General features: G+C 43.2%; 1 protein-coding gene and 1 pseudogene across 1 annotated transcript; one reads left to right on the forward strand and one right to left on the reverse strand.

Annotated features, from left to right (window-relative positions):
* Nucleotides 1-245: 245 nt before the first annotated feature.
* On the forward strand, nucleotides 246-3021 carry LOC121565254 (annotated as a pseudogene).
* A 4829-nt stretch (nucleotides 3022-7850) lies between these two features.
* On the reverse strand, nucleotides 7851-12569 carry LOC121565122 (deleted in malignant brain tumors 1 protein-like). The gene is made up of 6 exons (XM_045219559.1): nucleotides 12548-12569; nucleotides 10648-10953; nucleotides 10244-10522; nucleotides 9467-9787; nucleotides 9275-9363; nucleotides 7851-8232 (listed from the first exon to the last, which is right to left on the reverse strand). Exons 1-6 carry the CDS (start codon nucleotides 12567-12569, stop codon nucleotides 8092-8094), a joined length of 1158 nt encoding a protein of 385 aa, XP_045075494.1. The 3' UTR covers nucleotides 7851-8091.
* Nucleotides 12570-13282: the final 713 nt, after the last annotated feature.

Genomic DNA, 13282 nt, shown 5'->3' on the forward strand with positions numbered 1-13282 from the left:
CATTTCATAACATAACTTTGTCCTATTTCTATGTATATTTTGTATTATCAGTGACACCAATGTGTTGATATAGCATTTTCTTTTGAAATTATTTTTCTTTGTCTCGCTGTGACAAGGTACTCGCCACATCCTGGTTCTGTCATCAGAACACGTCACATTCAGAGAGTTGAACCTATTTCCTGTACATCTCTCTGACACACACACACGTTTTCTCTACACACTCTCTCACACACACATTCTCTCTCTCTACAGACACTTTCTCTCTCTCTACACACACACTTTCTCCATCTCACACTCACACTCTCTACGTCCACACTTGCTGTCTGCTAAATAACAGTGTCAGGAATACCATCTATCATGGTGGGCTACTGTCCCATCTGTGGGAAACCCGTCTACTTTGGTGAGTGCAATGTGTGGGTGTGTGTGTGTGTGTGTGTGTGTGTGTGTGTGTGTGTGTGTGTGTTTGCAGTGTCATACAGTGGGTCAGAGATGCCATAGAATTATGGAATAGTTACAGGTTTCTGAGAGGCATCGCTCACAAATCTTTTCTAGCTTCAATCGTTATATCTTTCCTATTGTGTGCGTGTGTCTGTGTGTCTGTGTGTCTGTGTGCGTGTGTGTGTGTGTGTGTGTCTCCATGCTCTGAACAGTCTGTCATGACTCACACACAGACAACAGGAAGTGGCTTCTCTGAGGGAGCAGACTGTTCTCTAACACACCGGCTATGCTCCAACACTCTAACCTGGTGTCCTTTCCTTTCTAACCGGCCTTCTTTTCATCCCGGGATAAGTTCCAACACCCTAAACTGGTCTCTTTTCCTTGACTGGCTGGGTTCCAATAGTCTAACTTGGCTTCCTTTTCTTCAGAGGCTGGGTTCCAATAGTCTAACCTGGCTTCCTTTCCTGCAGAGGCTGGGTTCCAATAGTCTAACCTGGCTTCCTTTCCTACAGAGGCTGGGTTCCAATAGTATAACCTGGCTTCCTTTCCTGCAGAGGCTGGGTTCCAATAGTCTAACCTGGCTTCCTTTCCTGCAGAGGCTGGGTTCCAATAGTCTAACCTGGCTTCATTTCCTTCAGAGGCTGGGTTCCAATAGTCTAACCTGGCTTCCATTCACCTGGCCTCCTTTCCTTTCCTGTGTCTTAAGTCCTCAGTTGATATGAGGCAGCAGACTGTTGTCTCACATTCCGGCTTTGTTCAAATACTAACTTGGCTTCCTTTCCTTTAGGGACTTGCATTATTTGCATGTGTCCGGTACAGGAACTAGGGTTGCAAATATAAACCATGAACTTAGTAAATAGCATTGGTGTTTAATATGAGGGTTTCAGCATGAAATATACTTTATATATATTTATTTGACTGTCAATATGTCTTTGTTGTAAATGTGTTGGCGCCAAACTGGTGGCAGTTGGGAAAAAAGTAAATAGTTGTCAGAGTTGCAGAATTAATTTAAAATAATGCCATTGTTGATTAGATGCTTTTTTCATTAATTAGGCTATTTTCTTTTGAAAACGCATGGACAATATGGACACAGACACACTATATAGGAATACTTTTTAAAAAAGTTACTCAAGTATAAATTTCCAAAGTTACCATAGAACATTCCAGTAACTTTGGTATATTACCGGTAGCTTAGCAACTCTAACAGGAACCTAACAGGTAACTCTCCAGTCACAGTGCAGATCTCTCTCTGAATGGCAGACACCATTTGACCTCTAATCCCTGCTATCCTCTAACCCCATTGGTTCATGACAGACATTTGACCTCTAACCCTTGGTATCCTTGAACCCCATTGGTCCAGGTGAGAAGAAGAGGTCGTTGGGGCGTGACTACCACCCTCTGTGTCTGAAGTGTCAACAGTGTCAGAGACAGTTGACCCCAGGACAACATGCAGAGGTATGGAGAGAGAGAGAGAGAGAGAGAGAGAGGGGGAAAGGTAGTATCAACAGTGTCATAGACAGCTGACCCCAGGACAACATGCTGAGGTACAAAGACAGGGGAGAGGGAGGGAGGGAGGGAGGGAGGGAGGGAGGGAGGGAGGGAGGGTGGGAAGGAGGGAGGGAGGGAGATAGTATCAACAGGGAGGGAGGGAGAGAGGGAGGGAGGTATAACGTGGAGGGGGAGATGTAGGAGGGAGAGGAGGAAGGGAAGGGGGAGAGAGAGTAAGTCAGGGAGAGAAGGGGGAGGGGAGAGAGATGGAGGGGGGAATCTCTATCTATCTATCTATCTATCTATCTATCTATCTATCTATCTATCTATCTATCTATCTATCTATCTATCTATCTATCTATCTATCTATCTATCTATCTATCTATCTATCTATCTATCTATCTATCTATCTATCTATCTATCTATCTATCTATCTATCTATCTATCTATCTATCTATCTATCTATCTATCTATCTATCTATCTATCTATCTATCTATCTATCAATCTATCTATCTGTGTATATCTATGTATCTAATGAACTAAGATGTTTTCTGTGCATTGTGTTTCAGCATGATGAGAAGCCCTACTGCACTAACTATTAAATGAAGACGTTCGGTCCCAGAGGTAGCTACTCCCTGGTGATGTACTGTACCAAATGGCAGCCTATTCCCATAAATATGGTGTATACAGTAAGTCTCTCATGTATCTCTCTCTCTCTCTCTCTCTCTCCCTCTATCTCTCTCTCTCCCTCTCTCTCTCTCTCTCTCTCTCTCTCTCTCTCTCTCTCTCTCTCTCTCTCTCTCTCTGTCTCTCTCTCTCTCTCTCTCTCTTCTCTCTCTCTCTCTCTCTCTCTCTCTCTCTCTCCCTCTCTCTCTCTCTCTCTCTCCTCTCTCTCTCTCTCTCTCTCTCTCTCTCTCTCTCTCTCTCTCTCTCTCTCTCTCTCTCTCTCTCTCTCTCTCTCTCTCTCTCTCTCTCTCTCTCTCTCTCTCTCTCTCTCTCTCTCTCTCTCTCAGCAGGTAAGGGGAGAATGATGTCATACTGTCACAGCTCAGCCTCCTCTTCCTCTTCCTCCTCCTAGGAACCAGTCTAACCAACAAAACAACCAAAATACAACCTAATGAAAACTAACAGCCTATCAACAATGGTCTATGTTCAACCAACCTGACATTCAGCCAACAAGCCAATGACTATACATCTAGGCCCAACATTCAACCAACCAACCAATGTTCAACCAACCAAGAAATAACCAATAGACGTTCGGTCCCAGAGGTAGCTACTCCCTGGTGATGTACTGTACCAAATGGCAGCCTATTCCCATAAATATGGTGTATACAGTAAGTCTCTCATGTATCTCTCTCTCTCTCTCTCTCTCTCTCTCTCTCTCTCTCTCTCTCTCTCTCTCTCTCTCTCTCTCTCTCTCTCTCTCTCTCTCTCTCTCTCTCTCTCTCTCTCTCTCTCTCTCTCTCTCTCTCTCTCTCTCTCTCTCTCTCTCCTCTCTCTCTCTCTCTCTCTCTCTCTATACATCTAGGCCCAACATTCAACCAACCAACCAATGTTCAACCAACCAAGAAATAACCAGAAGACGTTCGGTCCCAGAGGTAGCTACTCCCTGGTGATGTACTGTACCAAATGGCAGCCTATTCCCATAAATATGGTGTATACAGTAAGTCTCTCATGTATCTCTCTCTCTCTCTCTCTCTCTCCCCCTCTATCTCTCTCTCTCTCTCTCTCTCTCTCTCTCTCTCTCTCTCTCTCTGTCTCTCTCTCTCTCTCTCTCTCTCTCTCTCTCTCTCTCTCTCTCTCTCTCTCTCTCTCTCTCTCTCTCTCTCTCTCTCTCTCTCTCTCTCTCTCTCTCTCTCTCTCTCTCTCTCTGTCTCTCTCTCTCTCTCTCTCTCTCTCTCTCTCTCTCTCTCTCTCTCTCTCTCTCTCTCTCTCTCTCCCTCTCTCTCTCTCTCTCTCTCTCTCTCTCTCCCTCTCTCTCTCTCTCTCTCTCTCTCTCTCTCTCTCTCTCTCCCTCTCTCTCTCTCTCTCTCTCTCTCTCTCTCTCTCTCTCTCTCTCTCTCTCTCTCTCTCTCTCTCTCTCAGCAGGTAAGGGGAGAATGATGTCATACTGTCACAGCTCAGCCTCCTCTTCCTCTTCCTCCTCCTAGGAACCAGTCTAACCAACAAAACAACCAAAATACAACCTAATGAAAACTAACAGCCTATCAACAATGGTCTATGTTCAACCAACCTGACATTCAGCCAACAAGCCAATGACTATACATCTAGGCCCAACATTCAACCAACCAACCAATGTTCAACCAACCAAGAAATAACCAATAGACAACCAACCTGACATTTAATGAACTACTATCCAATCAACAGACATCAGTCTCACTCTGAAAGTCCCCCTCTTTCAGTCAATCATAAAACAACTACCTGGACCACAACTTTGTGCTCAATGGAGACAACAGTTGTTCTTCAATAAACCAAAAGCTACTACAGCCGTCTTGTTGCAGTGTGTGAGTTAAACACAGGGTCCCTTTAGGCCTCAACACATCCTTATACTACACATGTACTGGAGTGGACACTCCCTAGCAAGATCATGTCTAGAATACCACCAGAGTTCTGAACACACACACCCAAACTTACAGAATTGGAGTGTAGCTATGCACCTCTCCCTTTCTCTGTCATCAACCAAAGCCAGAGAAGGAGTGTGTGTATGTGTATGTGTGTGTGTGTGTGTGTGTGTGTGTGTGTGAGAGAGAGAGAGAGTGAGAGAGAGAGAGAGAGAGAGAGAGAGAGAGAGAATGAAAAACCACAGTGTGCCATCACAGCTGCAAGATTTGTGACCTGTTGCCACAAGAAAAGGTCAACCAGTGAAGAACAAATACCATTGTAAATACAACCCATATTATGTTTATTTATTTTCCCATTTGTACTTTAACTATTTGCACATTGTTACAACACTGTATATATACATAATATGACATTTGAAATGCCTTTATTCTTTTGGAACTTCTGAGTGTAATGTTTACTGTTAATATTTATTGTTTATTTCACTTTTGTTTACTATCTACTTCACTTGCTTTGGCAATGTTAACATATGTTTTCCATGCCAATAAAGCCCTTAAATTGAAATTAGAGAGACGAGAGAGAGAGAGAGAGAGAGAGAGAGAGAGAGAGAGAGAGAGAGAGAGAGAGAGAGAGAGAGAGAGAGAGAGAGAGAGAGAGAGAGAGAGAGAGAGAGAGAGAGAGAGAGAGAGAGCACAGTCTGCTGGAATGGGCATTTGAGTGAGACAAAGCTGGTACACACGCACACAAACACACACACACTTCCCCCTGTTCCTCTGTTAGTAGTGGAACACACTTCCCCCTGTTCCTCTGTTAGTAGTGGAACACTTCCCCCTGTTCCTCTGTTAGTAGTGAAACACACTTCCCCTTGTTCCTCTGTTAGTAGTGAAACACACTTCCCCCTGTTCCTCTGTTAGTAGTGGAAAACACTTCCCCCTGTTCCTCTGTTAGTAGTGGAACACACTTCCCCCTGTTCCTCTGTTAGTACTGAAACACACTTCCCCCTGTTCCTCTGTTAGTAGTGGAACACACTTCCCCCTGTTCCTCTGTTAGTAGTGGAACACTTCCCCTTGTTCCTCTGTTAGTAGTGGAACACACTTCCCCCTGTTCCTCTGTTAGTAGTGGAACACACTTCCCCCTGTTCCTCTGTTAGTAGTGGAACACACTTCCCCCTGTTCCTCTGTTAGTAGTGGAACACACTTCCCCCTGTTCCTCTGTTAGTAGTGGAACACACTTCCCCCTGTTCCTCTGTTAGTAGTGGAACACACTTCCCCCTGTTCCTCTGTTAGTAGTGGAACACTTCCCCCTGTTCCTCTGTTAGTAGTGGAACACACTTCCCCCTGTTCCTCTGTTAGTAGTGGAACACACTTCCCCCTGTTCCTCTGTTAGTAGTGGAACACACTTCCCCCTGTTCCTCTGTTAGTAGTGGAACACACTTCCCCCTGTTCCTCTGTTAGTAGTGGAACACACTTCCCCCTGTTCCTCTGTTAGTAGTGGAACACACTTCACCCTTTTCCTCTGTTAGTAGTGGAACACACTTCCCCCTGTTCCTCTGTTAGTAGTGGAACACACTTCCCCCTGTTCCTCTGTTAGTAGTGGAACACACTTCCCCCTGTTTCTCTGTTAGTAGTGAAACACACTTCCCCCTATTCCTCTGTTAGTAGTGTAACACACTTCCCCCTGTTCCTCTGTTAGTAGTGGAACACACTTCCCCCTGTTCCTCTGTTAGTAGTGAAACACACTTCCCCCTATTCCTCTGTTAGTAGTGGAACACACTTCCCCCTGTTCCTCTGTTAGTAGTGGAACACTTCCCCCTATTCCTCTGTTAGTAGTGGAATACTTTTTTTCTTGATCATGAAGTATATTTAAAACCAAATGTTTTACTGGGTGACTTTCACTTTTACTTGAGTCATTTTCTATGAAGGTATCTTTTCTTTTACTCAAGTATGACAGTTGGTTACTTTTTCTACACTGCTTCCATCCAGCTATCTACTATCATTATCATATGTGTGAAAAACTTGGTTGGAAATCACACAAGACTGATCTCAGTTAATTCATACTGTATGTTGTAGTCTTTCCAAGAGAGAAATCACACCAGACTGACAGCCTGTGAGTTTATTAAAAGCATTCAGTGATTACATGGCAGTTTAGAGAGCAACAGGTCTTTATCTGTAAAGGGTAAATAACATAACATCAACATAATCTGCACTCACATCACAAATATGAAATAAACACTTCTCAACAATACCTTCGAGATCATTGATATATATTACCATATTTATTTACTTTAATTTGATTAATTGATTGATTTGCACACAGCATATTCACAATTTAATGTATATCAGACCTGAACTAAGTACTATACTTTCTCTGTAACCCACAGATCATAAGAGAATAAAACAAATATCTCTATATAGTACAAACATCATAACAATAATCTACATAATAATCAATACCATAATATTTATAATGAATAACATCATTATATCTATACTACTAACAACATAACAATAATCTACATCAGTCAATATCATAAAATGTATAATCAATAACATCATGAGAGGTAAACAACAGCAACAAAACAAACCCCAACAAACTAAAATGACCCCTTTATTCAGATGTTTCAAAATACAAAGAATGACCAGATGATTATAATAATACATGGACTAATAATGGAAACCCTTCAAGATAAAGAATCTAAGAGAAACACTAAATAAGATAAAGACATAAAGACAAAAGCTAAAAGCAGCAATACATTCTGGAACACAAAACAAACCTAATTGAGGTACTCTCTAAAAATAATCAAAACCCCATGTTACCCAAAACCCCATGTTACCAAAACCCCATGTTACCCAAAACCCCATGTTACCCAAAACCCCATGTTACCCAAAACCCCATGTTACCAAAACCCCATGTTACCAAAACCCCATGTTACCCAAAACCCCATGTTACCAAAACCCCATGTTACCCAAACCCCATGTTACCAAAACCCCACGCTACCCAAAATACCATGTTACCCAAAACCCCATGTTACCAAAACCCCACGCTACCCAAAACACCATGTTACCCAAAACCCCATGTTACCAAAACCCCATGTTACCCAAAACCCCATGTTACCCAAAACCCCATGTTACCAAAACCCCACGCTACCCAAAACACCATGTTACCCAAAACCCCATGTTACCAAAACCCCATGTTACCCAAACCCCCATGTTACCCAAAACCCCATGTTACCCAAAACCCCATGTTACCAAAACCCCATGGTACCAAAACCCCATGTTACCAAAACCCCATGTTACCCAAAACCCAACGGTACCCAAAACCCCATGTTACCCAAAACCCCATGGTACCCAAACCCCATGTTACCAAAACCCCATGGTACCATGGTGGTACAAAACAAACAAAAATGAATAATGGTGGTTACAATCACTCCTTTTAGATTTCTTCCAAGGTTATAAAAAGATAAACTAATTCTTAACTTGTGTTATTAAAATTAGAACCACTTAAGGTTTGTCACCACATTTTAAACACAAGTCCACTGCTGACCATCGAGTTCAAAACACAAAACTGACCTAAGATCAGCATGTAGGGTCAGCATCATTCTACTCCTACTCAGTCCCCTGGGCTGCTCTCTCCTCTCCCGGTCCAGCTTCAGCTCTGGAGCTCAGAGAGACCATCTCCATGGCATTGGCATCAACATAAAGATCCATGCTGCTCACCCTGTTCACTCTCTTCTGCCTCCTGGTGGTCTAGGGAGACACAGCACCAAGAGTGAGTGAGTGAGTCAGTCATGGACTAATAATGGAAACACTTCAAGATAAAGAATCTAAGAGAAACACTAAATAAGATAAAGACATAAAGACAAAAGCTAAAAGCAGCAATACATTCTGGAACACAAAACAGACGTAATTGAGCTACTCTCTAAAAATAATTAAAACCCCATGTTACCAAAACCCCATGTTACCATGGTTGCAAAAAAACAAACTAAAAGCAATAATGGTGCTTGCTGTCACTCTTTTTAGATGTCTTCCAAGGTTCTAGAAAGATAAACTAATTCTGAACTTTTCAGCTATTATTAAAATCCCGGTCTCTCGTTCTCTCTGTGTGTGTGTGTGTCTCTGTGTCTCGTTCTCTGCGCGCCTCTCATTCTCCGCGCGCCTCTCATTCTCATCTGGTAAATTTTTTTTTTAACGTCATTTAGCAGACGCTCTTATCCAGAGCGACTTACAGCTAGTGAGTACATACATCATTTTTTATACTGGCCCCCCATGGGAATCAAACCCACAACCCTGGCGTTGAAAACGCCATGCTCTACTAATTGAGCTACATCCCTGCCGGTCATTCCCTCTCCTACCCTGGACGACGCTGAGCCAATAGTTTGTCATTTTAGCAGACGCTCTTATCCAGAGCGACTTACAGGAGCAATTAGGGTTAAGTGCCTTGCTCAAGGGCACATCGACTGATTTTTCACCTAGTCGGCTCGGGGATTAGAACCAGCGACCTTTCGGTTACTGGCACAACGCTCTTAACCACTAAGCTACCTGCCGCCCCGTAATTGTGCGCCGCCCCATGGGTCTCCCGGTCGCGGCCGGCTACGACAGAGCCAGGATTCGAACCAGGATCTCTAGTGGCACAGCTAGCAATGTGATGCAGTGCCTTAGACCACTGCGCCACTCGAGAGCCGAGTTAATAACACACCTTAAACACAGATATAGACCAATGTAGAATCTGAACCCTGCTCATAGACACAAACATTTAAATGACTTGTAACGTCTGAGTAACTGTCTTTACCTTGTAGTACAGGTAGATGGTGGTGATGGCTGTCAGTAGGATCAGCAGCACTACAACGTGTCTGATGATGAAGGCTGGCAGAGGAGAGGCTGCAAACAGAAACACCTTTGATGAGGGGACTGGTCATCATCACATAGATCTGTGGGAAATATGTCAATGACAAAGTTAGAAGTCTGGATCATGTTCAGTTACCTGTGACGGTGAGGGAGAGGAGCTCTCTCTCAGAGGAGAAGTTATGAGAGAAAACATAATTGTCATAAACACAGCTGTAGTTCCCTTGGTGGGAGCCATCTGCAGCAGGGAAGAGGAAGGCAGCAGAGTGATTGACAGCTGGTTGGGTCTGGGTTCTGTTGGAGCCGGTGAACGTGAGGAGGAAGGAGCCTCCTGGGTACTGTGGCTGAGTGGAGCAGGTGATGGTGAAGTTGTAGCCCCTAAACACTTCGGGCCCCTGGTGTCCCCTGGAGACCCCTCCCATTGAGTCAGTCAGGAAGATATCAGGCTGGACCAGGAGATCTGTAACAATAAAAGAGAACAAGAAAAACCTCTTCAACTAGTTTCCTATAGATATGACAATAACATCAGCATGTAACAGTGCTAGCCACCCTCCCTCACAGGGCAACATGAGTAGTGGGCCTACAGTCACTGAGACAACATATGTTGATATTAGGCTGAAGCTGGACATCTGGAACAAGAGGAGAGAAAAAGAAAACGTAGCTCCTCAACTACTTTCCTCATTTAGATATGACAATAACTGACATGTGACAGTGGCAGTGAGTAGAGACGTTCACTGAGATAACGTTCAAATACAAAAGCATTCTGGGATATTTAAGTTGTATTTTATTCCTACTTGACTGAGTGATCTGTTTTGCAAAGCAGACTTACAAGCTAAACAGTCATTGTGAGAGGTGCAGAGGAAGTTGTATGAATGAAGGAAATCAGTTGAATATAATTATAATATATTGTTATTACCTGAGCAGATCACTGTGAATACAGGAAGGAGATAATTTGTTCTCCAACACAACCTCAGTGAAGACTCAGACCCAGAACAGTCAACTCCAAACCCTCTAGTGATGTTTCCAGGTAGAACTGAAACAGTGGAGCCACAACCCAGCTGTCTACACACTACTGCAGCTACAGCCTCCTTCTTCCAGTCTACAGTTCCCACAGTCCTCCACTCTCCCTGGTTGTACCGCTCCACTCCACCAGCACAGCGACTGCCTCCTCCCACCAGCCTCACATCATCAGGCTCTGAGAAAAGAAGAGAGAGAGACAGTAATCTTACTATTTTCTCACTAAAACACACCTATATTGCCTCTCATATTCTTCACTCCATGTGAGAAACAATGTTGATTGAGTGACAAACTGTTTCTTACCTGAGCAGGTGAGTCCAACAGCATTACCAGGTAGGCAGGTGTTGTTTTTTCTGTCTGAGGTGTCACAGTCCAGGAGAAGGGACTCATTGCCTTTACACTGGAACTCTTTATCCCAGGTCTGACCCTCACCTTCTCCATAGAGCCCCCCCTGTAGAGCTGCAGGAGCCCCACAGCCAAGCTCCCCACAGACTACCTCTGCATCCTGCTGGTCAAAGTCAGCTTCACACACTGAGGCCCAGGACTGATTGGACTTCACCTCCAGTCTCCCAGAGCAGAGACCATCTCCATCCACAAGCTGCACAGACTCTGGAGAAAAAGAGTTGGTGGAACATTCAATCCGTTTTGTTGATGACACTGTCAAGGACTAAACACAAATATGTTGGATAAAAGATTGTAGGTTGCTATGTTTGATACTGTAAGAGGTAGAAATGGGTTCTTAGTCACTCAGGACAGGGTTGGGAATAATGCAGGCAGGAGACAGGAATAAGTTCACTTCACTTTATAGAAAATAAACAGCTGGACATCCATCAGGCAGCTTCACTTCAGTAACATCTGAACTACAATGATCTGCCCATGCACATCTCTCATAAATGAATATGACAAACACAAATATAATGTTTAAATACATCTAACATCTCTCCCTCTTTAAATGAAAAAACACATAAAACATGATATATGCTAATCTTGTATAATGTACAAATTAAATCTCTCAATATTACCAGTCTCTTACCTGAACAGATCACATGATGAATATATCCACCATAACAGACACCAGGTAGACTTCGTATGATGTCACACTCTCTAATAGTAGACTCATCTCCACTACATCTACTCATTAGTATGGCTCCTCCTCTTCCATCTTCAACCAGAGGTTGTCTAGATGTAGCTATAGCATTCCCACAGCCCAGCTCTCTACACACAACCTTAGTCTCTCTCATGCCCCACCACCACATAGAACATAGACCTAACCACTCTCCTTCATAAAAGACTTCCACTGTCCCAGAACAGGAACTGGTCCCATTCACCAGTCTGACTGAGTGTTCAGCTGTAAACAGCAGAGAGGAAAACACAGTGGTGAGGACAGATTATGACAGGGCTTCTGTTATTCTAACAGCAGTAATGCTTTGTGGTTGACAAGTATTAGTAGTGCCATAAAACAGTACTTGTTATTCGGTTTTAGAATGGTGTGTATGGACACATGAATTTCTCCATGTGGGATAATAAAGTAGACTAGTATTGAACTGCTATAATCACTGTAGATTTAAACTCTACCTACCTGGTGGACTGATGCTTTGAGCCTGGATATCTGAGAGAGAGAGAGAGAGAGAGAGAGAGAGAGAGAGAGAGAGAGAGAGAGAGAGAGAGAGAGAGAGAGAGAGAGAGAGAGGAGTCAGAGGATGAGAGAGAGAGAGAAAGAGGCAGAGGTTAAATGAACATCAACATGACCTTTCATGATGTGCTGGGGAAGATAGGCTAATTGTTGGTATGATGCAACAACACCCATGTGTACACACACTATAAATGGAAATGTGTAACACTCTTTCCAGATGAGTTTATATCTAATTTATTTTTAAAAATGTGTCTGTTGTTTCAGAGGTCAGGGTCAAGCTGAGTGGAAGAGTAGAAAAGGTTACTGGTTATGATGACATCACTGGTGAGAATTCAGTGATGAAAAGATATTCAGCTGACTGCATGTTAATCTGTCAGCCCTATCTCTTTTGGAATCTCCCTCTCTCTCCTCTCCCTTCTCTCTCCCTCTCTATCTCCCTCCCCTCCTCTGCCCCCTCCATCCTCTCTCCACCACTCTCTCCTCTGCCCTCCCCACCCCCTCCTTTCTGTCCTCTCTCTCTCTTCCTGACATATAGCATCAGGCCTGTTGAGCTTGACTCAGGTCACAGACCTCTAGCATCTACACCACCCATTCTCCTACACTAACATAAGACCAATATAATATATAATATATACTCTAATTCGTTTACACAGAGACAGATATAATCAGTTGTTGACACACTGAATATACAACAGTCAGATGAATGACACCATCACAACTTAACTGACATTAGTGCCTGTCCCCAGATGGACAATTATGCTATAGTAAAGTACATTTACAGGTGATCACATCATTGTTCTGCTTTGAGACAGATTTTTACTGTCTGCTTTCAGTTGTATTTTCTTTTACTAGCCCTGTAAATGATCATATATCTTACAATATCAAATCATCTCTCAGTAATTGTCATAAGTGTATATCAGTATAACAGCATCCTACCTGTGCTCCAGAACAGGATCATCAATATCACTGCAGGTATCATATCTGTCTCTAACTGGGGCTCCACTGAGCTATACAAGTCTACTGTCATGAAGAGTGGACTGAAGAGTGGACAATACTGCTAGGCTATATGACTTATATCTCATTAGTTCATTAGGTCTTTGATGTGAGATAAACTTCTTAGCAACTTATCTTGGATCACAGGTTGAACTCAGCTAAATGCAGCAAAATTAGGGGTTTTGAAAACCCCCACAGGAAACTGCTGACAGAGCAGCAAAGTTCACATAGTGTGTGCTATAATATCTTAAATTATCATCAGTGCTTGACTTGGGAAAGTCACATCAAACTTTCTACTGCTTGAGTTCACCT

This window comes from Coregonus clupeaformis, unplaced genomic scaffold, assembly GCF_020615455.1.
Source record: "Coregonus clupeaformis isolate EN_2021a unplaced genomic scaffold, ASM2061545v1 scaf2479, whole genome shotgun sequence".
In the NCBI taxonomy this organism is placed as follows: domain Eukaryota; kingdom Metazoa; phylum Chordata; class Actinopteri; order Salmoniformes; family Salmonidae; genus Coregonus; species Coregonus clupeaformis.

Excerpts from the sequence above, each read along its gene's own strand:
- LOC121565122 (XM_045219559.1), bottom strand. The coding sequence starts at position 12,569 with ATGGGTGGTGTAGATGCTAGAG. Across the intron at positions 9,788-10,243 it reads ATTCACAGTGATCTGCTCAG|ATCTCCTGGTCCAGCCTGAT; the intron begins GTAATAACAATA and ends TTATTGTTACAG. Across the intron at positions 8,233-9,274 it reads CCATCTACCTGTACTACAAG|ACCACCAGGAGGCAGAAGAG; the intron begins GTAAAGACAGTT and ends GTGTCTCCCTAG.